Source organism: Pipra filicauda, unplaced genomic scaffold (genome assembly GCF_003945595.2).
Source record: "Pipra filicauda isolate LSUMZ 115617 unplaced genomic scaffold, ASM394559v2 scaffold16_size7369187_pilon, whole genome shotgun sequence".
In the NCBI taxonomy this organism is placed as follows: domain Eukaryota; kingdom Metazoa; phylum Chordata; class Aves; order Passeriformes; family Pipridae; genus Pipra; species Pipra filicauda.
The window spans coordinates 5,090,987-5,116,160 of NW_024104207.1; the positions used below are offsets into that span (position 1 = coordinate 5,090,987).

Consider the following 25,174-nt stretch of genomic DNA (forward strand, 5'->3'; position numbering starts at 1 on the left):
ATGAGGTTCTCAGTTAAAAGAAGCATGGAAAATATGATTGCTTTGCTGCTTTATCTTTAATCTGGGTCTCTTGTCAGCTCATAAATTACTTTTCTTGCTTGCTCATCTTTTTGGATCAGTGCAGTTTGTGTGGTGGTTTTTGTATAAGAAAAAAATCTCTTTTTTTTTTCCCTACTCCTTTGTCTGTTACTGTGCCGAAATGGTTTTGCAGTGGAGAAAATATTCAGTTCTGTCACAATATTTTGATTTTAGAAATATTATTTATGTGTGTGGGCTTTGTTTGTGTTTTTAAATCCAATCTCTAGTAACTTCAGATGAAAGCAACAGAACTTGGGGAAGGAGCACAACTTATCACCAAGAAGAGTTTGAAGATGTGAAGAGAAGTTTTAAAAAGAAAGGTTGTACATGGGGACCAAGTTCAGTTCAAACAAAGGATCGTGCAGATTGTAAGGACAAGTATGTCTACTACATTTTGTTTGTTTGATCATACTGAAACATTCTTGGTAACTGAATCACTGGCATAGGTAGTGAGTGTGAGAAGTTCTGCATTCTCTGGTTACAGCGAAAACTCTTACCTATTAATTTAGAAACTACATTAATAATGAGGAGCTCCCCCACTTAGACTTGAAGATAAAATGCCTACTTATCTTAAAATTTTAGTGACTCTTATCTATTACCCTTTGTCTCTGTGTTTTGAGATTTGGAACATTCTGAGATGCTGGGCTACTAATGCATACCTGACATTCATGGCCTGTCTCTCTCCCTTCCTTACATTAACTTGAGGAACTGCAAGCATGGACCCCAGTGGGCCCTTTCAATATGATTAAATATGACTGACTGACTTGGCATATGTAAGGGACAATTCACACAGGCAGCATCATTTATGCTGACAAAAAGAGGGTGAAAGGGCTCTGAAAATCAGTTGAACACCTTTACTCTCAGATTATTTTTTCCAGTGGCTCAAAACTAGAGGTAAGCAGCTTTCCTGAAGTAAGAAGTCCTTTTCCTTATTTCTTCTAGTATATACAATTATAAATAATGCCTTTTTTTTTTCTTGGCAAGGACATCCACTCATTTACTTGTGTCAGGAGTTGGTTCCAGACCATCTATTGAAACTGGCTTTATAATATTTTTGTTTGCTTTAAAGTCACTATGTTTAATAAACTTCCAATATTCACATCATTTCTTTGACACAATGAAACTCTTGTCCAGGTTTTCTCCAACTTGCATTGTTCAATAGGTAGTCAAGGCCCAGTTTTCATTGCCTTTCTTTTTAGGCATGCAATTTTCATCATGTAAGGAATATCTGACATAAAGCATGTATGCATTTATAATCATATGAATCTATGCTACTGCATACTTCCTTTTTATCTTTGGAAAGCATTACTGTTTTCAAGTGATGTCCTACATGTTTATAGTTTGAAAAGAAAGAGTAATTCTCTCACGAAGTATATGTAAGCGTGGTATCTTCTCTAATGTCAAAATAACTATTGTTATTGCAGAGTAAGACCCCTTTCAGATGGCAGCAATCCTTGGTCAACCATTTTAATGAAAAATCAGAAGGGTGTTCCCTTAGCTTCACTCTTTGTGGACCAAGGTAAGACCTATCTTTGAAAAAGTTAAAGTTGCTATATAATGGCATAAACTTTACCTCTAGTTTTATAAATTGTATTGCTTGAACTCCTCAAGGATTATGGAGATTATTAGAAGAGTAGATCTATAAAAATTGCAAGTGTTAGCATCTTTATATTTCCATCATTGATAGCTAAGAAAATACATAGTCTGTGAGCAGTACCACATAGAGATTTTTTTCCACGTTTTTGAGTTGCAGGCTGATCTGTATATGAGGTCTGCAGTCATCATTTCCTCATTTCTTTTTAAAAGAATCTAAATCAGTAATTGTCTTGAAATTTAAATGATCAATAATGATATTCTTACTGGGCTCTGCATAGTAGTTGAAAAAATGCGTAGTTCTTTAAAAACCTGTTAGCTGTGATGTATTCCGTGATATTAGTTCCCTCTTTTTTTGAAGGAGACCTGTTCTCTACATTTTCAAGAAAGAATATATAGATTTCAAATCCTAAAGTTGTTTAGGCAACATTTGGCTATTTACAGTTAAAATCAGAAGGAAAAACATACTTAAGCTTCTTAGTATCAGGAACATAATAGCTGCATGTTGCTTTTTATGTCCATTGCTATAATGTGCTGTGGCTATACAATATTCATAATAATTTTCAAATTTACACGTACTTCCTATGCTACAGATTCTCTTATCTGAGAAAATTAAGTTACCAGTGTCAGGGGAAAAACCTGTGATATAACTTGGTGTCCATACCAGCACAGCTGGATTTATACCAGGAAAAGGAAATGGTAAGCTGCTTGGACACCACTGGAAAAACACATTTTCATCTTCCTGTATACTGGTAGAGGAGTATAAATTAAGCCTTCACAAATAGTAATTTTATAGATTTATTAGCTTACTACTAAACCCCCTCATACAAAGTTTGTATATTTGAATTTCAAATATTTTGGTATACATTTTACTCTGGACCACAAGACCTAATGAATTAATTGGAAAAATTTCTAGTAACACACTGGGTTTTGGAATGCGGCTTAATTGAAAGTGCTGTAAAGAATGTATTCTAGATCTTACCTGGCAGTTCATGTATAGTAAAATAATTCTCTGTAATCCATGCACAGAAGTGCTTTTCTGTGTTATTGGAAAAGCACTACCAAAGTGTTGCAAACACGAAGTAGTTTAGGCATAGGATGTATTTCTGAATGTCACAATGTGAGTCTGAGCTGTACAGTATCCCTCAAGATTAATACTTGTGCAACTGAAAGGCAATAATGATGCACATATGCAAACGTGCAATACCAAAAGAGGTGAATTGCAATCTTAACGGTTACTGTGATGTTTTACAGGTGTCTGTACTGATAAGAAACTTATCCCTGAAGTTTTGGACAGTAAAAGACCAAAGCCAATTAAGTTGCCCAATCAGGCCTACATTAATCTACCTCTTTGGAAAGATGATCAGGGAGAGAATACAGTAGAACATGAGAGCTTTGAAGAAGGAACCTCTGCTAGTTCTACAAATAGTACTCCTCAAATGACACCTACAAACAGTCTGAGCAGGACACTGCACAAAAAGAAGACTGATTCAGTGCTGTATGGGTGTGCTGTCCTCCTTGCATCTGTTGCCCTGGGCTTAGATATCAGAGAGCTGAACAAATCGCAGGGTCCAGATGAACTCTTGCCTAAAGATGAGAAGAAGAAGCGTGATGGAATATTTCAGCGTGCTTCAAAATTTCGCAGGAGTGCCAGCCCTACACGACTGCAGTCCAAGAAAGAGGAAACAAGTATTCCATCTCTAAATTCAACTGCAAATACTGTAAATCTTCTCTCTATGCCCTCCATTTCCACAAAATGCCTACTTCAGTCTGACAGTGAAGATGCTTTTGTAAGTACTGTGCTTGGTGATTGTGGTCGATGTAGTTCCACTGATGTCTTTTCATCTCAAACTTCTGAAAGTAAGAGAGAACAGAGGATACAGCTGGCTCCCAACACAGTTTCTACACAATTGAAAAATCAGCCTTTTAATCTTGGTCTGAAACAAGAATCTCAAAACGTGCCAAAAGATTCCTCCACAAAGTTAAGTGTGTTGGGTCACAGACGAACCTTATCAGATGGGAACCGTTTTCAGACCACAGGTGCGTAATTAAGAACTTCCATGAATCCTTAAGTCAAGCTGTTGATAAAAATTTAAGCCCAAAATAAAGTCTTTAAATCTGACTAAGTTCATGATCAATGAATTTTTGAAAAGACGTTCTAAATTTCCATACCGGTGTTCTGTGATGGCTTAAATGTAACATCCTTTATGGTACTCTCTGCATGTGTAATTCCTCATAATAACTGGATGAATTCATGGGGCTTTATTCCAGTATTAATGTCCAGCCAGTGGCTGAGTAGCTAATGCTTTCTCTGTACATCTCTTTTGTAGCAATAAAAAATAAATTGTGATGACCAGTAGCAGAGAGCATAGATGCAAACATGTTACTTGAGTGCTGCTGGTCTTGTCCTAGGAGATTTCCCAAAAATGTACAAGCATCTTAACTTTTCTGTTGGGGAGAAAAAAGCTACTAGTGTTTATGACAACCCAGTTTTACAAATGGCAAAGAATCCAAGTAGTCACATAGTTTAAATTGGCGTTTTTATTTTTGTACTTTCTTTCCCCTAGCTAATGGAGTTGCTTCAACCAATGATGTCTCCAGACTACCAGTTCTATCAGTTACTGGAGCTCTACGCTCTCCGTCTCTGCAACAAAGAAGCAATCACAGTGGTGTTCCAACTGAAAAGCAAAGTGCTGTCAATATTGTATCAAGGCCTCGACCTTCTTCTCTAAGAAGTAAAATCGATCCCTGGCAGATTATTCCACGTATTATTAAACCAAACTCTAAAGACTCTGAATGTTTAGAGGGCAATGTAGATCCAGATGTTAACTTCTTGCCAGATACGGAGGAAAGAACTAACTGTGACATGCCCTCATTACTTGATATTGATGTGGAAGGTCAAAACAGAGACTGTACTGTGCCTTTATGTAGAATGAAGAGCAAAACTTGTCGGCCATCTATATATGAACTGGAGAGAGAGTTTCTGTCATGAGTGCCTTTCATTTTAAAAATGTTTGCTTCTTAAAGGGGAACAAATATGAAATTCCTGTCTGTGTAACGCTTTGTGCTGCTGTTTTCTGATGTACTGTGACAAATAGTACCAAAATTATTAAAAGGGGCATCTAATTAAGTAAGTGTAGTAGGTGCCTTTTTCAAATGTTCCTTGGAATCCCACCTAGTTACTCTAAAAGCACAGTGCTGCAAAAGGAGTATTCTAGGTGAACTTCATAAGTCTATTTTGAATAACTAAAATAACATGCCCACCTCCCTCTGCAGTGTGACAGAAGTTTTCTTTAGGTTTGAAAAGTTTTGCTAGAATTTTAAGTCTTGCACATGGAAAAAACAAATGACATAAAACCAACTCTTCTGTGAAGAAGAGTTTCACCTAAGAAGTGGTTGTCTGCAGCTTGCCTCTGTGGCCTGTAGATTTAGGGAGAGGTACAGCGGATTTAAGGTGCTGGTACAGGAGGCTCTGTTCACCGTGCATTAGGGAGGTGGTTACATGTTGGTATTTGATACTGAAATTGGTTGAGGACCAGCAGCTGAATTTGCAGTCTTTGCCCTTGGTTTTTGGGAAAACTTTCAACTATGTTCATTAGTTTCTCCAGAAAGTTACACTGCTTATATAAACATTTCGGTTTCAGCCGTCATATCGATCTGAGAGAGTAAACTTTAGTATTGTGATTGGAGTAAAGGTATTTGACATACTTTGTAATGTGAAACAACATTCCTTGTAGGTAAGGATACACTGGAACGTAAATATTTGTACTCTTAACCTTTTGAAGACTACAGTGTTTGCACTGAAAGCAATATTCTTGGGTTTGAATTTTTTGTTTGTGGTGGAGGGGTTTTCCCACCTTCTTGTTTTTTAAACTCTGCTGCACCTTGTATTAAAGAAAGATGGTGGGTTTTAAGAATAATTGGTTTTAAGTGAGCCAATGGTGCATTTTATTGCACTTAATTTTAAAACTGCTATAATTTATTATGAAATCTTTCAGTATAATCTCTGTAGCTTTTCTTCCTAAGGTACTACTGAGTGCCTGCTTACTCATTTAGGAATCAAAGGACAAAAACAGATGTGCTTGACTGGTTTTCAGTGATAGAAAGGTTCCAGAAAATTCCAAGTAGTTAATTGTGGGGGGAGGAACTTTTAGCCTTGATAACACTGGTAGTTTAATTTTTTATAGTATCACTAAGTGAATGATTAAATAAAACCAAATGTATAGTATCCTTTCCGTGATGAAAGCATTTTTAGAATTGAAGGAACAGTCCCTCATTTTCCAGTATTTGAAGTTTTAATTTTGCAGATCATTTGACATTTAAATAGTTTTCATAAATAAAATTAGATAATGTTCAATTAAAACTACTATGTTCTCATCAGAATACTGTTTTGTTAAGACCTTTGTTTGAAATGTTTTCTTCTCCTTTGCTCTGCTGTATGGGAGCTTAGTTGTTGAATAGAATACACAATTGCTTAAAGCTTCAAAACCAAGAGATTAAAAAAGAAATTTTGTGTTCTAAGACTAGTATGCAGTATTGTGTCTACCTTGAGGATGACACACAGTTATACAAACAAAATCATGAAGGCTTAATCACACAGAGCAGAATGCAGAAAATGCAACTTTCCGGCTCTGAAACTGAAAATAGAAAAGGATTTCTTTAAGTATTAGTTTACCTAAAGTAAAGACAAAACCACTAGTTGTCTCTAAATCTAAATGCTTGCATGACAGATTATTAAGTTACTACATTTTGTTCAAACCTGTTTCTGTTTCAGTATTCTTAGTTGTTCGTTAACATGATTCAAGTCACATACTGTTCTTGTCTTTCCTTTAAACTTAAATTTCGCCAGAACACTTTCATAGATTGTCTATTCCAGTTTTAAGACAAAATATTTTTCTAAAATAAAATTGTGAATCAGATTTTAAAAGTATAGCTTGATAGCAGATATACCGTCAAGGCTTAATTAGAATTTTGGAGCATTATGTATATTTCAACTCTTGCTTGATCAAATATTCCTGTGTAATACGGAGAGAAAATGAGCTGATTGTATTACATGTTTCTGAAGAAAGTATCTTTGTTTGGCTTTCTACAGGAAAATCTCAGGTGCTGAAGTATTTTGACTTCTAAACTTCTGTTAAGTTCTGTTCTGTATTTTTAAGGTTTGTATAATTTTAAGTGTTGAATTTTGCACCCCATGTTTTGTAATCAATAGCATCAGCATAAAAACCCCTTTGAGTTATATCGTTTTCACTTATTAGTGGCTTATCTCTCTTGCAATTGAACGAAGATTTCTATTCCTGTTCAGTGGATAATTTCCCATAAGATTGGGAAGACTGGGACATGTGATATGGCCAGCCCAGTGCGTTCTAAGTAAAGTTTTTAAGAGTTTGTATTCCACCTGTTGTTCTGAGACAGTTTAGGTAAGCCATCTCAAATATTTCTCTGATGTGATGCAATTTTTTTAAGCTATAGTCTGTAGTGCTTTATAATTGTTTTTTTTATAGTTTAAAATTATAGGCCAGTCTTCACTGTAATTAAAAAGACAAAAAGAAAAAAATTATTTCAATCATGGTAGCACAGTCTGTATTTCACTTGTCACCAGAGAAACTTTCTGTAAAGTTATCGGAATCTGGTATGCATTAAGTGAACTGTCTTGGTTAAAAGGATATTTATTTCGACGTAGGTTAATAGCCTGACCAAATAATAATTTATGTTGATTGTTTTAGCATAAAACTCAAGGTGCTTACACTACAAAGATTAAGATAAACACTTGATATTCTGTTTTACAAAACCTGATGATTTAAATGTTTTTATTTAAAAAATAAATGTTTTGTAGCTACTGTATTGCAAAGTGACCTGAGTTTTCTTGAAAAATATATTTTAATGCTTTCTTAACACATACAAAGGAGTTCTCTGGTGAATAACCAGGAGCTATAAACTCTGGCCAGCCTGTTCTTGGAACATTATAATGTAATTGTTACTCTAAGATTAATTATCCAGTACAGTAACATGAACATTCCCGTAATTTCTTGCATTTGATGTGGGCTGAAGCATATGGCATAAACTCGTTTTTTCTTTCATGTGACCATAGTATGTCTTTTGATGCCTTTTACAATGTTGGCTGGGTGTCTTAGAGGAGATAGAGCAGTGAATATAAATAAACTCAGCATCTGATTTAACATCGGGAATACAGGTAAGACATAACATCCTTCTGTTGTGGGGTTTTTGTTGGGAGGGTCTGTTGGTTGTTTGGGGGATTTGGTACTTTGGAGGTTTTTTAGTTATTTTGGGTTTGTTGGGGTTTTTTTAGGCAAATGAAGGCAGTATTTTCCTTATAATATTTTCTGGCACCTTCCTTTGTGAGTTTCCCTCTTCCTGCATCATGGCATGAGTGAATTAGCCCATCTTTCATTTTGGAAGAGGAAGTATCCATTTGCCCAGCAGCAACAGGCAAGATACAGCCAAGCCTCTAGCAGTGCAGTGAAATTCAAATGAAATTATATTGAATGATATATTGAATTTATAAGGTTGCAAGCCCAGTCTTATAAAGACATGCCTATGCAGAACTTTCAGTGAGGCTGGCTACATAACAAATATTTAGATGGCCTGTGAGTGTCAGTATTGAGCACAGATTATAAGACAAACTGCAGAGGCAGTTTATTTTTATACACAGAGTTATAATGGTAATATTACAATCTGCGTACAAGTGTGGAGTAATGGAAAAGATCCCATTCTCACTAATCATCTTCCTTTTTAATGTAACGAGTCAGATCACTATGGCGTATGCATTATGAGAAGCTAATGAGACTGTTATCTAATACATTTTTGATGTAGTACTTAAGCTTGCAGTATTGGGTATTATAATTAAGGCCAGAGTCCTTGCAACTGTGTAGTGGATTTCTTCCTGAACATAAATGACCATGAACAACCCAAATATGGGTCAGTTACCTCAATGCTGTTAGAAATCCAGTATACTTGGTATAGCTAGTTTGATAAAACAGTTTCTTTAACCAGACGTGCCTTTTGATCTAACAAGCTGGAGAATACAATACAGAGCTATGCAATAGGATGGTTTTACTTTTCTATTTCACAGAATCACAGGATCACTTAGGTTGGAAGAGGCCTTTGGAGATGAAACAGTCCAAACTCCCCTGATAGAGCAGGTTGTTCAAGACCATGTCCATTGAAGTTCTGTGTATCTCCACAGGTGGAGACTCCACAGCCTCTCTGGGCAATCTGTTGCCATGTTGGACCACCCCCACAGTAAAAATATTTTCTCGTGTTCATACTAAATTTCCTGTTGGTTTTGGGTTTGGGGTTTTTGTTTTGGTTTGGTTTTGTTTTGTTTTGTTTTTTAGTTGGTTTCATTTTGGGAGGGGGTGTTCGTTTGTGGGATTTCATTTGTTTTGGGTTTTTTTGTTTGTGCCCATTGCCTCTTGTCCTGTCACTGGACACTGCTGAGAAAAGCCTGCCTCTCTCTTCACCCCCCCCTTATCAAATATTTATAAACAATGATAATAAGATCCTCCTGGAGCCTTCTCTTCTCCAGTCCCAGCTCTCTCAGCCTTTCCACATATGCAAGTCCTTTACTAGTCCTTTGTAACCCTGCACTGGATTTGTTCTACTGAGTCTATATCTTTCTTGTACTGGGGGGCCCAGAACTGGACTGAGCGTTCCGGGTGGGGCCTCACTAGTGCAGAGTAGCAGGGGATAACCTCTGTCAATCTGCTGGCACCATTCAGGGCACTACTGGCTGTCTTTGCTGTAAGGACTCATTGCTGACCTCTGTTCAGTTTGTCCTCTGGGATTCTCAGGTCTTTTTCTGCAAAGCTGCTTCCCAGGTGGTTGGTCCCCAGTGTGTAGAGTGGTGCCTGGGCTTGTTCCTCCCTAAATGCATTTCTACTTCACAGGATTTCTCTAAGCGAAATTTTCCAGCCTGTCCAGGTCTCTGTGAATGGCAGCACAACTATCTGGTGCATGAGCCACTCCTGCTATTATAGATTATCTGCAAAACTGCCGAGGACATGCCCTGTCCCAGCATGCCGGTTTTTAATGGAGGTGTTAAACAGTATCAGCCCTTATATCAACCCTAGCGTACTCCACTGGTGACTTGGTGACATTTAAGCAAGTTGTAGTTAATATCATCTCATATTTTATTCATGCAATGCAAAATATTTTTTCTAAGTGATTTTGGTAATTGCAATTCTTCAATTACTTTCAAAGGCATTTTTCCCATTTCAAAAATAAAGGCATAATGACCATTCTCACATCTAGGCCTTAGTGAACTGCTTCCATAGTTGAGATCTGGCATCAGGATGGTCGGAGTTCAGCACTGCTTTATGTAACAGCTTGTATTCGTTCACAATATTTACAGTGTGCTTTAAAAGCAAAGTCATCAATTCACCCTGGGTGACCAAACTAGTCAGACTTCAGTCAGAGTCAAATGTGGTGTTACTTCTTTGAGTGATCATTAATATGGTGTCTCATGCTCTACAAAACTGCTAAATAGACTTTTAAAAACATTTGTGTTATATCTGAGAACATCAGTCTTCCCTCCCACCACACAAATTTTGCAGTTACAATGTCTGACATGAGTCTCTTATGGCTGCTGAAGACGATGAATACTCTGATCTCCAAAGGGGAGGTGGAGGGGGCACAACCTGTGAACTCCTCAGCAGAACTCTGTTAGCGCTTCTCCAGGGACAGGTGCCCAGCACAGCTGTTCTTTCCGTGCCAGCGAACTTGCACATGTGCTACTGTCTCCCTGCTGAGTTCAAACATACCTAGCTAAGGTCTTTGATGTAGCAGTAGTCACTATGAATAGTCTAGTCATTTGAGGGCTTACCAGTCATTATGAAAGCAGGTGAAAGTCTGCGTATTTGGGGCCCAGGACATTCCCCTCACTGTTTTGCAAATCACTTGAATAATTCAAAAGTTTCTAAACTCCCTTTTATGGCAGATGGGATTAGGCAATAATATTTTACAAAGACTTTTTATTCTGCTGCCTTACTCTGCTACCTTCCAGACCAAAAGTGATGTTTGTTCCTTGTGTTAGACGCCACTTATTCTGCCTGATAAATGTTATCAGTGGTCAGAGGGATGCACAATTTTATTTCCAAGCCTGATGGAGAGACGTAGTTGTGCTAAGAAAAGCAGGTGGATCAAACACAGAGTGTATTTGCTGGTAGTCTAGATAAGTCAAAGATATATACTAGGCATGTATTGTCCAGTCACTTCAGATATGTTGAGTACATTGTTCCTGAGAGAGCAGGATACTCTTTTACAGGCTATTTCCAGGGGTAGGGTAGTCACCCAAAGGGAATCCACCTTCTGTTCCAGAAGCAGCCTGCAAGTGATCATATACTTTCTTGACACTCATTAGGGAAATGAGTGTGCATCTCCTTCAATGCCCATGCCACCTGAAATGTTTAAGGCAGAAGTAATGGCAATTCTATCAGTCACTGTAATTCTCATCAAAATACTTATTTTTCTCACTGTAGAACCCCTGAAGTTATTCACATTGGTGATTCCACTTTTGATAGTGGAAATTTTTATCACCAAGGCCCTGATTCATTCTTATTTGTGATGCAGCTACTTGATGGTTGACTTTGGGGCTAAGATACAAACACTTGACTTTATCCACAAGAAATACTTGTTGGACAGATACTTGTGAGCAAGGGAATAGCTCTGTCTAATTTTTTTTATCATACCTTAGCTGACTTTGACCCACCAAAAGCGTTATCTTTTAGATGCTTTTTCAGGTTTGGCTTGTTTTTACTGTGGTGGTTCTTCTCTCGTTAAGCAAATTTTATTAGTTTATAGAACCCAGCTATTAAGAAGAAAATCTGTACTGTCATTATCTATTGCTAGAAGATGCAAAGAACAGATACTATCTAAGGCATATTAAGAGTGTCGTAGGATGGAGTCATCTTACTTAGCAAGTGTGGGAAACTCTACAGAATGAATATGTTCTTTCAGGCCTGCAGAGCTACCATGGGGTGCCGTTTTCACAGCTGTATAGTATATTTAGAAGCAAAGTGTGCCTGTGACCATGTTTTTTTTTTTAAACAGGTTTCTGAATTCCTTCCAGAAAGTCAGGGTCACTCACTGTGTTTGCATATTATGTGCTTGTCGATACTAAAAGCAGAGATACTCTTGTAGCTGTAAATATGCTCCTAGAACAGTTTTCCCCCTTTATCATAAAACATTTTAACACTTTCAGGATTTGCAAGGAAGAGGAATGGGCAGTGCTCCTGCTTTCTAGCTGTATGCCAGACAAGTAGAGGGGTCTGGCTTTTATGTGCCCCAACAGAATATTGCTGAAGGTAATTTTGTGATAAAAAGCACTGTGTAAATGTCTATATAGTATGAATACATATATATAGTAAGGTTTTTCAAAAAGAGAAAATCACCTCATCTTTTGTGTGCAATGATTATAGTGCTTGTTTTGAAAGTAATTTTTTTTTGTGATACCCAATGAATTTTTCTGAATACTGGTAGAAGTCAGAATAGAATGAGGCTGCGTTACAGTTGAAAAGAAACCTAAGTAGGAAAGTTTTGTCTTTACTTCCTCCTTTTCTGTATAGTCCCACTTATCCTGCTGATAGCAGTGAAAAATCCAGGTGGTCCTGTAGTCCACAAAAGTCTTCCTTGTAAAATCAAGTACACTAAAAATAGCAGTTCAGGACTGACCATGTGAAGCAGTGAGATACAAGTACTTTTAGTATCTGATTCTTGTAATGCAAGCCAGTTAGCTTTTTCTCCTTGGAAAGAAAGTCGAAGGATCAAAACTGAAGAGTATTGGTTCACCGTGGTGTAACAGGTTGGGTGACACTAAGTTGGGTGGGAGTGTTGGTCTGCTGGAGGGTAGAATCATAGAATATGCGGAGTTGGAAGGGCCTCATCAGAATCACCAAGTACAACTCCTGACCCTGCGCAGGACACCCCAAGAATCATATCCTGTGCCTGAGAAGTTCAACACTTCTTGAACAGTCAGGCTTGGTGCTGTGACTACTTCCTTCAGAAGCCTGTTCCAGTGCTCAACCACTCTCTGGGTGAAAAACCTTTTCCTAAACCTCCCCTGACAGAGCTTCATGCTGTTCCCTTGGGTCCTGTCACTTGTCAAGAGAGTGAAGAGATCAATACCTGCCCCTCTGCTCCCCCTCCTGAGGAAGTTGTAGATTGCAACGAGATCTCCCCTCAGTCTCCTCCAGGCTGAACAGAACAAGTCACCTCAGCCACTCCTCCTCATACGGCTTCCCCTCAAGGCCCTGCACCATCTTTGTTGCCCTCCTTTGGACGCTTTCTTAAGAGCTTAATATCTTTTTTATATTGTGGTGCCCAAAACTGCACACAATATTCAAGGTGAGGCCGCACCAGTGCAGAGCAGAGCAGGACAATCCCCTCCCTTGACCTGCTGGCGATGCTTTGCCTGATGCCCCCCTGGACACAGTTGGCCCTCCTGGCTGCCAGGGCACTGCTGACTCATACTCAACTTGCTGTCGACCAGGTCCCTTTCTCGGTGCTGTTTTCCAGCATCTCATTCCTCAGTCTGTACACACAACCAGAGTTGCCCCATCCCAAGTGCTTGCCCTTGTTAATCTGACACTTACCCTTGTTAAACTTCATACATTTGGGGTTGCCCATCTCTCTGATTTGCTCTGCAGGGCCTCTCTGCCCTCAAGGGGGTCAACAGCTCCTCCCAGGAATACTCTTGCATAGTATTCCTTCACGTTCTGCGTCTAAGTCATTAATGAAGGCAATTTTTCCTCCTGAATAAATTCCTTGAAATCAGATCACTCTCTGGACTTTCTATTGCATTCACAGTTTGGGAGCAAGGTAAAGCAATGTCCAAAAATCTCCAGCTGAGACTTTACTTGTATCATCTGTGCCAAATGTTAAAACCTTGTCATGGTCAAAATATAGCTGCGGCTTCTCCCATTACCAGAAGAGTTGTTATGCTGTCCTAAAAAGAAATCAGGTTAATTTTTCAAGTCTTGTTCAACGCAGAGTAATTGTCGCTTGTCATCTTTGAGGTGCTTTCAAAGGGTCCTGATTATCTTTTCAAACATTTGAAGCAAAATTGAAGATGAGCTGCCTAGTTTGTAAAGTACCACCTCCATACAAACAAAGAAAAAAAAATTGAAGCAGCATTATCTGTTGTTTCCACGGTCTTTTGATTTCCTGTGGTCATTAAAAATAACTGCTCTAATGAGATCAGTTTCAAAACAAAGTTCATCAAGCACAGCTAATTAGTAGTGGTTGGGTGGTTTTCTCACTTTCTAAGCTTTCTCTCAGCTCCTTCTTACATCCTTAGGTTAAAGTCTTAATTGCACTCGTAACTGTTTATCTGACCCTTTTGCAAAAGATTGTTGCAGATCAGATAATATGATTTCTGGGCATCAGCTAAAGAGGTGATGTCTTTGCCTACCTGCTGGGAATTGTATCACCACTTTCTGGTGGGTTTTTGTTTGTTTGTATTTAATACTACTGGGTTTATAAGAAATTGGTTTGGGGTTTTTCTTCCAATTTCATCTCTTTGTCTCCAGGTACTCTTACCATTTTTAAACTTCTTTTTCTACAGACTTTTCCCTTGAGTTTGATATGAATAAAGAATTCACAGTTTACCGAAGTCAGTGGTCTATAATTTCATTCCTCACACTGAAGTTGTTTGAAGCCATGCCCTTGATTTAAAGTTTCTAACTTTTTTTCCCTTTTATTTTTCAGCCTATGCTCAAGTTCTCCAGGTACTGAAGTCTGATTTTGTCAGTGTGGAGAAGGGAGATTGAGAAATGTTCCCTTTTGAAATAAGTTCACAGAGATTTTCTTCAAAAACCTGTAGTTTTTCCTGTATTTTGGACTACTAAGCAAGCATATGAATCTCTGACAAGTAAAGCAAGATTTCCATCAGTTCCCCATTTTTAATAAACCTTGTCTCTTGTGATTTGTATTCTGGTACTAATACTTCTCATACTAATTGATTTATAATCTTGTTCATTGTATTAAGACTTTCAGCTTTTCCTCATCTTTACTGTGTATTTATACAACCATATAAGACTGGTTTCATTCACTCTTCTCTCTCATTGCTTGATTATTACTATATTTATAAATAAATCGTTTATAAATAAATAATACATTTTAGGCCAATGTTCAGGTTGCCTTATTATTTTTCTGTATGCATTTCTAACTGCCCCATTCAATCCTTATTTAAAATGCTCCTCACTAGGTTAAGAAATCAATGTGCTAGATGGAATCTTTGTCTAATAGCTTGTCTATGTAGGCTTGTCCCCAGAAGTGTCCAATATCAAAGAGTTAAAACCACTATATCTAAGTGTTATCAGTTCAGTGACCTCTCCCATGCCACTTTCAACAATAATTAACAGTGCTGTTTCAAGGAAGATTTAAAAAAATGTTCTTATGGGATTGCATTAAATTGATGCAGCCAGTTTAGTTCACATTTGGGATTATAAAATTCAAGTACTTTAGGAGGTTTACAAATTGCTTAAAAGGCCAGTTGGATGTAAGCTTCTGAAAACTTTTACTTATGCTGTCTTTTTACTTTGTGGCATGTTTTAATACTCTGTCTTGAAAATGCAACGTTGAACAGCATCTTCTAAAATGGCTTTACTTTTCTGCAGTTTTCAGTGCAATGAGTTCAGCAAGAAAGTTGTAGCTACAGGCAGTACAAACTGGAGATCAGACCCTGATTCCAGGACAAGTTTGGCATTTAATGTTGGGCAAGTCACTTAATTTTTTTGTAGCTTACACTGTAGCTGTGGTCTGTAAGATGAGTGCAAGGGCTTCGTCCTTTTTTGTAAAGCACTTTTAGAGCTGCGATCAAAGGCACCATGTTTCAGTGGTAAACAACAGCTGCAGCAGTTAATGCCTTGACTTCACACACAAAGGGGAGCTCTAACACTCAGCCTCCGAACTGAATTAACTGCAGCTGTACATACTTTTCCTCCACAGCACAGGTTTCCTGCAAGTTAAAGTTTAACTTTGGTGAGGAATAATTCCAGTCACAACTGGTTGCAATGACTTAGCCAGTAACTGCCACATTAGGGATATAATTACACAGAGTTCAGTGGGGTTTTTTTTAAAGATTCTCATGATTGATCAAAGCTATTACAACTTAGCATTGATTTCCTGTTTCATGCAACAATGCTGTTACATTGTTCTCTGCCACACTAAATTCATCAGGATACTAGGTATTTTCTTTTGTCTGAATTAAAGAACTCTATTTCAACTGCTGCTGCTTAATGCTACCCTTGTAAATCTTGTAAATGGAGTTGCTCCCCATTTATGAGGGGGCAGCAAATTGCAAATATTGCTTAAAGAAGAATGATGTTGCAGCTTATTGCCCCAAACGTTAGGATAAGTGCCTCACGCTGTCCTTTACCATAGCATTATCTCTTAGAACTGCTCCATCTTTACCTTGGAGAAGGGATTTAATAAATTAATATGAAACATAAGGATGAGGGACAAGAGTTACTCCATCATATAGATTTAGGCATCTGACTCTATACAGAAATAAGTACCTGCTGTGAATTGGAAGAAGAGCGAGCTCTGAATGGGTCTCTGAAGGCTCAGCTGATGGTATAGAAAGTCTTGGCTCATAAATGAGCTGCAGAAATCGAATGCCTAAAGCTATGCTGTAAATCTCATCTCCCTAAAATACAGATCACGCAGTAGTACATTCCAGAGCTGGTGGGAGAAACAGTTCATTACTACCAGTGTTGACGACCAGTATTTGTGTGTGTTAAGAGTAGGAATATGAGATACAATTAGTCAATAAGCTTGAAAGAATGTGTGGTTTAAAGCCTCCAGCTTCAAATTCCAGAGTTCTCTGCCTTTAAAGCTAAACACCTAAAAAAGCTGAGGAGATGTTTTCTACAAAGTCTCTACTGATTAATAGTCACCTTTTTATTATCTTTATTTTTTGATCATGCAGCCTTCAAGTGGGCAGGTAGCCTGCCTACCGTGTTTGTACACAAATGGTGGGACAGTCAGGGACCCATAGGAAACCACAGCCAATCCCTTTTATTTCATTGATATATTGCTTGTACTTATATTTAGAAGCAGAGCAGGTTGAAGCTTTTCAACGATACTTTTTTGACAAAAGAAAAGCAAAATTGTCAAATCCCAAAACTTTTTGCCAACACGTGTGTTTGATAACCAGCATATCCTTGCTTTATCTCTGATATCCTAATGTTCTCCCATCACTGAGAAATTATAAGTCTCTTTATTGAGTGTCTTAAAGAAGTAGAAGTGCCTTAAAGGGACACCTCGTATTTACTTGAGCTTCATGTATCTTCATGGATTTCTTACATTACAAGTGATTTTCCTGTTAGTGGAGTGTTTTGAAGTAAAGTTCATCACACAAAAACTTGAAATGAATAGATGCCAAAAGCTCTGAGTCTTTTCAGATAAGACAAAATAATTCTGAAGAGGAATCTACTTCTAGAGAACATACTTTGGCTATGGTACTAAAGACTAATTTCTTAACCTCTTTTTCTTAAGAGTAGAAACACAGCACTCACATCATGGCCAGACTTCAACATACTTTTAGTTCTCTACTTGTCGAAGAAAAAAATTCTACTCTTCTTTCTCTGGACTACTGTAGAGAGTTGATAGCTGAGCAAGTCACAACTGATTGCATTTCAGCAATAACTGCTGCTTTCTTCTGCGCCCTCAGCCTTGTACCTTTGTCATAGGATTTTAAACAATGTTACAAATGCCTTTGGAAGGTGTTGTAGAAGCCTAAGATTTTCTGTATTTAATGATATTTCAGTTGCTCGCTCCTTGATATGCTAGATGTGCTCATTTGATGGACAAGTATGCTAGTTTTCATAAGACCTACTTGTAATCAACTTTCAGATGTAATTTGAATCATGTGATGAGTGGATGAGAAATAATAAATGAAAAGTGATATCTTGTAAACCTGTGAACTTAAAACCAGCTACTACCAGAGAAAAAGTTTGCCCAGTGGCACTTCATGCAGTAGATTAACTTGTTGAGAGACTAAAGAGGAAATCAAGATTAATCTACTCTCCTTGGTGAACCTTGGAAACTGTCCAAATTATGACAACTGCATTAGCTAGGATGTGCAAATGCAGGGGTTTTGCTGCAAGGAAAAACTTCAACTGTCGTTCTTTTGGTACCCAAAGCTCAAATAGAGGCAATTGCCACCTCCTTTTCCCCCTGCCCCATACTGATAGTTAGTATAGCAACAGAACAGAGCTGTTTTCTATTAAAATATAAATATTCAAAACCTGTTTGTCCCTGCTGATTAGAGGGAAAATTGAACTTTAACCCATTCAATTATCAAACACAGTTAGACTCCTTAGACCTCCAGTAATCATGGAATGCGCACAATGCCAAATTCCTCTGCTGCTCATAGTGATGAAGTTGGGAACAGCAACATCAGCTGAGGAAAAAAGTTGTCTTTGCACTTGGAAAAGTAAGGATCATCTTTCAGATTAGCTTCAGGGTAGAACACTGTTCCAGTTAATTAACTCTTGGAGCATTTAACTGTCAGGTAAGAATCCTGACAAGAAAGTAATCTATTGGAATTGCATACAGTGATGTAGCAAACCCAAAAGCAGATAAAGAAAATCAGAGTTCCTTTACCCAGCATGATAAATAGGCATGATGATGTGTATGCAGCAATGCAGCAGGATTATTAAGTAACTCACATTTGCAAGTAGAATAATTAAGGAAGCTAGGACTGCACTCCAAACACAGTAGGACTAATAGACTCAAAACTGTTTTTTTCATTTGTTGTTTTAAAGCTCACAGGGTTGTCTTCCTGCTTCTGCAATATGGTATCATAGAATTACCTGGGGGAAATTGTATTTGAGCTTCCTTCACTGAGATCTTAGCTGACTGAACTAGAGTATTTGTGGTTTGAGGGGAGGTTGTAGGATGACTGTAGAAGAGTAATTCTGCAGCATTAATTCAGGGTTGCACAGGGCAGGGGGGTATTGCAAACAAATTGGCTTGGCAAAAAATGAAGGTTGATTGAATGCAGTTCCCATACAAATGGGTGAAGCCCTAACAAGACATTCCAGAAGCTGGAAGACCATCTGCTGACTGTACAGAAAGGGATGGCTCATGGGAGTGATGCTGCTGCAAGGGACCCGGGGACCTGATTCTGGAGTGGAAGGAAATAGGAATCACACACGTGGCTGGGTGAAGAGTCCAGCTTTCCCTGGATTGTGACTAAGGGGAACTCTATCGTGTCAGCATTGTGGATATATAACACCGCCACCCTTATTTTTGAACAGTATGTCTAAGGCTCCAGGAAGGAGGAGACGCCCAATTTTTCTGCCTTGCTGCTTTAATTCCCCTTTAAGACTTTGTCAAAGTGCTTCTGTACAAATTATTCTCTTGCAAGTTCACTAAAGTGTAAAATACCAGTCTCTTAACACATACTGTGTAAATGCTTCTGGGGAAGAATTAGGGGGGAAATTCTTATTTCAAAACATCTTAAGGCTTCATCTCAGTGAACTAAAAGTTTTGTTCTTTAAAATCAAAAAAGAATTAATAAAAGAAGCATAAAATTGCTACAAATGTAGCCTTGCAGCTCCAAAAAAAGTTCTAAAGTGCCTTTAAATGATTTTTGTTGCTGCATAAAAATCGCTATGTTCTTTGAAGCTTCAGTCCTGTGCTTGAACTCTGGAAGTAGGAGACTAATAATAAAGGTTAAAAATTTGGCAGTTTTGGTTGTGCTGTGTAGATGTAAAAGAAGTTGGGACTTCAATCCTGAGAAGTGATATAAACCATTTACTCTACCAACCTTCCATCTGTCTTGTCAAAGCAAAGTGAGCCAATTTGCCTTGTAGCATCCAGCTATTTTGTTTTAGTCTGGCATTTTGATTAGGAAGTCCTCTCCTCTATGAAAGGAAGCGAGTGGGGAGAGACTGGAATACAAAGGACTAGGAGAGCAAATAAACTGTGATAATTTCTTTCTCAGATGTTTTTAAGTCAAAATAATCACAAAGAAACCAAAACCAAAAAACATCCCCTGGGACAAGCACCCATTCAAATGATGAGCTTAATAGCTTACAGTTATTATTGCTCACCTGAAGAGGCTTGGGCCAGTTGAATCCATTTATACAGACAGAAGGTGGAAGTACCTACAAGTAGCATAATTTCATGGCAAAAAAAAAAAAAAAAAAGCTTTTTCACAATAGTTGCAGACTATTTTTCTCCACAAAAAGTTTGTTATTTTAAAACGACTTCTGATATAGTAGATTGCTTATACTTTTAAAAGTTCATCAGGAGGACTTGCCAGCAACAAATCCTGGTATGAAAAAGGAGAGAAAGAAAAGAATGGAACTCTATCTCAGGAATATTGTTTGATATTCGGAGGAGCTTAACACAGCCAGATGTTAGGTTTGGGTTCAAACCTATTTTGTCTCATGCCAATGGAGAAGTTAAGCTCGAGAGAATAAGGGCAAATTTTTTTAGGTGGAAAGCCAAGCCAAGCGCTGCTTTCACGAGCTGAAGTGCTCAGGGGTGGCTTGGCTGTTGTTACGCGCGTTGTGGCCACGAGATGTCACCAGTGTGTGCTGTTCCAAGGGCACGGAGGGACTCGGCTTAACCGAAGGTGTGTGGAAATTTGTGGGCGTGGAGGGTTGGTGTTTGCTGAAAAACGGGCAGATAGCGGGTGAAACCATGGCAGGGAGAGGGGCATTGCACATAATAAAAGCTGTATGTTATTGTTTTAGGCGTTGTTGTCTGATAAGGCTCTGCCATACGCTTTGTAAACTCTTCCATCTCATCTCTTCCCTTATTCTTCCCCAGGACATTCACCAGTTAATGCAATGAAAAGTGTGATTTCCTGCACACTCCTGACCATCCAGAATTGTCTGGGGGAGAGTAGGTTTCAAATGGGAGGTTTGAAAACATTCGTGTACTTCACTGTTGCTGTTTTTTACCGCTGCCGTGTGCATGACTGGGTAATGATGGTAACTAGCTGCAGCAACGACAGGGAACAAGCTTCAAAGTTTAAGCAGAGAAATATGCAGTACAGGGTGGGTTTCCTAAAAAGTGAATCTCTAGTCTTGGGCAAGTTCCTTTAGCCTTAGATCCAGAGATTGAGAATGGCTTGAGGAGATGCCATGAGATTTAATTATCTCAGTTTTTCAATTTGCTTCCCTTTGATTTAAAGAGAAGCAGCATTAGGCTTAAGGGTAGTAAAAGGCTTTTAAATATGAACAGAAATATTAAATCCTAAGTATTTTTATTTAAAGGACTGAAAAGAAAGATGAAAATAACAGAAATACCCTCTTTTATAAATTTCATGGTTTTCATAAATTTATTTTGGTGAAAGTTTTCTCTTAATCAAGGAGAAAGAGGTCTTTTTGCTGAAGCCCCACCTCTGAAAATGGGAGATATGAGTTTACTTCAACTTCTTCTGTGTGACTTTGTGAGCAATGTTCAAGGAGGAGACGTAAGTAAATGGACAGGAGAAAAGAAAGCAAAGGTCTTTTTGAGGAAACCACGTGCTCAGACACCTTTTTTTCTTTTGATGCCTTCATCTCCTGGCCTAACTGCTTTAGGTCAGGTCTGTCTCCTAATATTAAGCTCTTCTTGAAGCAACAGTTGCTATTCTTTACCTCTTTTCCATTCTACCAACAGAAAATTACCTAATGTTACTATTGTATTGCAATACTCATTCAGCTATGTGGACTGCTTATCAGTGCTTATTATGCCTTATCAGTGCGTGTTATGGCCTGTTGTATGTCCTGGCTACTCTCAAAGAGGCGTTTTTTTCCCTTTTTTGATTGTTGTTGCTTTTCACTCTTTTAGGGCTTCTCCAAGACTTTTAGATTTGCTTCATTTTGTGGAGATATTGAAATAAAACGGACTCTTCTTCTGTATACTCATTTCTAGAAGGAAGATGACACAGGTACTTCTGTTAAACCATGATCCTTTCCTGTCTTATATTTTTCCAATGCTGAAGTTTCCCATGAGTTGACAGAGAAAACACAGAACTAACCAGTACAGTAGACCACATGATTCTTCTTTTGTGTTTTGCCTGCCACTGTGACCTTCATGTGTCCTTAGAAGCAGGTCAGACTAGTGCCTCTGGCAACACTTTTCTCTCACCCATAAATAGCAAGCCAGCAAGTACAGAAAGCCATGGTGATTAGAATTGGTAATACTGCCTTGGTATATAATTCCATGGCCACCCAAGAAAATAAGCTTTAATGACTTTCTGCAACTATCTAATCTCCTATTATTGCTTCTGTACATACATTCTATGTCATTTCTATGATTAGTTAATTCTCAGACATGGATATTGCATGCTTTGTATCATTTTTCCTATGGTTCTCAAGAACAGATTGACCAAATGCTCTTAGGGGCATGTCTGCCATCAGCAGCTAATGTTGCTGTTTGTACAGTGCTGACAAACCTTACAGTAGCAGCTGGAAAAGGCCAGTTTTCTCAAGGTGTAATTCTTTATGAAGCAGCATTTTCATTGCCAATCTTTGCCTGAACTGGTCTCCAACTGCCTCTGTGCCTGTGAGCAGTAACACTCTATTTCAGTAAGTGTTCTGGGGGCATAAGTTGCTCACACCCAAAGTTCATGATTTTCTTGCGCATATACTGTGCCTTATGTTGCCTTTTGAGGTGTTTGTAGCAAACTTGCTCTGTCTTTTGGTGTAAAAGCATACAAGGATGATAGCTTCATTTTAAGCCTTTTAAAGTAGGGAAGTCCCTCTCAGGAGGACATTCCAGCTCCTTTTCTCTGCACAAGGACATGGAGATGAGCACAGGCTCACAAGGCTGATATGGATGTTGCTCCAGAGTTCACTAGGCCTGCATGCCTCTGCGTTAGTGTATTGTTTTCAGTCTTTCTCCTAGTGATATTATTCAGATGACCTTCAAGTTATCTCTCAAATTTTAGTTCTGTTCCCTGAGCCCTGTCAAATGCTTTCTGTAGCCTTTCATTCTGATCTGTTTTTGTCCTTTCAGGATGCTGTCAATACTTTGTCCTCTCTTTCTTCAGGAGACTGTGATACTTTCTTCTAGGGAAAAAAAAATGTACCAGGAAGAGATTTTAAATGATAGAGTATTCTGTAGCAGTATTTGCTCCCATATGGCATATTGGAAGTGCATACTGAACTCCTCTTGTCTCAAGGAATGTGTCAGAGCCATCAAAAATTATTTAAAAATATTGAGCTTCAACCATAATGATAAGGATGTCTTGCTAGTTGGATGCAATTATATTTCTCAAACATTTCATATCCTAAATAATTGCTTCAATTACTACTTTTCCTTGCTACAGCTGGTAAATTCAGTTAGTAAACTTTTGAAAAACATTTGTAGAGTTATTGACAAAGGATATTCCTGGTAGTGTGAATTACTGGGCAGCAGAGCACTAAAAATCTACCTGTCACAACGAAGATATCTGAGAATTAATTTTGTGAAAATTTTTTTATTCCTTCATTGTATGCATTCTCTAAATCAAATCCAGAACCAATCACCCTTAAAAAAATAAATATATCTGATATTAGCTCTTTGTTCCCAGATGTAACAGACTGTTCTTTTAGCTGTGATTTTGTTTCCCTGTTTCCTCAATTCAAAATCAAATGATTCCCGTAGAAGAACTTGGATACTTCATATCCATTTTCAGTTTTCTGGTTTTGCTAATAGAATCTGTTTTTCTTAGAACATGGGCTTATCTAGATGTAATTTGCTTTCCTGTGAAAGAGTTAATTGGTGTGTTTCAGTTCTTGCAGACAGGGTCCGCTCGCAGAAGTCTGCCCTGCCACCTGTGCTGCCTCCTGCTATACAGCATTACAGTATTTGTTGGATGGTCCTCACTGCACATAGTTCCAAAAAATGTGCGAAGTTATTTATTTGCTTCCATTGTTTTCCAAATGCTGGAGATATTCATCCTCCTATGTCTCCCACACTTTTTTAATTTCCCAACTCCTAGCAACTGGCTTTGTGAGGTATCTTCTGAAGCTCATTGCTCTGTGGGAACTGTTTTTCAGTTTCCTTTATCACAGGTGCTTCTCATTGAATGTTTGTCAGCTGAAGGAGCCAGCAGCTTGACAACCTTTGCTGTGAAAAAGCCTATCCCTTTAGCCATCTGGTCACACCGTGAAACTCTGCAATCTGACTAGGGAATCTGTCACATCTGACTTAATTTATTCACAAATACATAGCTGTAAAACATTAAAGGAGCTTTTCTGTCACTGAATTTCCAGCAATTTCTTTTCTTTTGGACGAGAGTATCTCTGAACCTTGTTCCTGCAGGAATCGTGGTGCTGCTGGCACCAACTCACTAAGCCGGCAGGCAACTGAGCCTGTTGGAGGGATGAGTCATTGCATCTTCTCTGTGAGTCTCACTCCTCCTGCAGCTTAGCTGGTGAGCAGTCACGGCTGCCAACAGGGCAAGTCCACCCTGCACCTACCCCTGCAGCCCCGCCTGCTCACAGCCCCAGCCCTTCAGCTCACTGTGGGGCTGTAGGTACCGCTGTGGAAGCAATGTGAGAAATCACGTGTGGCCTTTTCGCGGTCACAGTGTGCAGGTACTGTTAACCTTCCCTGACCCGAGACCGACTTGATTTTTTTAAATGGTTCGCTGACTGTAAAAATAATTCTTGTATTGTTTAGTCAAAGCCAGAAGTGTATAGAATAGTTATAAGTGCACATGGGTGCAGAGGAAAATGTTTTAATAGGTTACAGAGCTGTACAATGGGGAGAGTACGTTCAGCAGCATGTAATTAACAGCATAAGATGAAGCTCACAAAAAGAAATATAGCTTGTCTACAAGGCTTCTTTGTAAGTTACAGCACTGTGTTGTAATAGAGAAGTCTTTTAGGAAAAAAATATCTGTAACAGTATTTTATGGAAGGACTTGGAAATGCTTCAGTGGTAAGATTATTGAAGATGTGCTGGAAGAAGAAAATCATATTATTTTAAGGAAGTGATTTCTTTTGAGCATTCCTCAGGGATTCCTTTTTGAAATGTTGAAACTCTGTAGTTTGGTTTTCCCGAGCATGGTGTAATAGCTTTACATGGCATCACAGCACAGTCTTAATCTGAGAAATTAAAATACACCTTTCTGCAATTAAAAAGTAGAAAATATTTATTGTGTAACTCTTTCATGGTTATGCTGGTGTAATACTTTGGATTTTTTTCTCTGAGGACATATTTCTTCCCACTTCCATGGCTACTGATATTCTCTGTGAATACAATGAGATACACAGAGCTGGAGCTGTTGGAGACACACAGAGGAATAACAGTGTATCCTTTTCTCTATTTGCAAAGAAATAGTCCCTGATAAGAACTCCAGTGAGATAATTAGCTGCAGCAAAGGTGAAGGTTTGATGGAGCACTTGCTAGGGATTTGCAGAGTAGTCTGGCTCTCTCTGTCCCTGACAAAAGACAAAACATTTCTCAAGGAGAGGAAAGTAAGGGCAAAGTGGATTTTTATCTACCAGAAACTTGCCAGTCTCTTTTGTGAGCCCAGCTATTCTTT

At 38.4% G+C, this 25,174-nt stretch overlaps 1 protein-coding gene across 2 annotated transcripts in view; it reads left to right on the forward strand.

Annotated features, from left to right (window-relative positions):
- MAP3K21 (mitogen-activated protein kinase kinase kinase 21) overlaps positions 1-7,515 on the forward strand; it is a 48,161-nt gene extending 40,646 nt beyond the window's left edge. For both annotated transcript variants that reach the window (XM_039379547.1, XM_027750521.2), the window contains exons 7-10: positions 306-456; positions 1,503-1,597; positions 2,926-3,711; positions 4,239-7,515. In XM_039379547.1, the coding sequence (XP_039235481.1) occupies positions 306-456; positions 1,503-1,597; positions 2,926-3,711; positions 4,239-4,663 (1,457 nt within the window). In that variant the 3' untranslated portion in view covers positions 4,664-7,515. The remainder of the gene's footprint in view (positions 1-305; positions 457-1,502; positions 1,598-2,925; positions 3,712-4,238) is intronic.
- Positions 7,516-25,174: the final 17,659 nt, after the last annotated feature.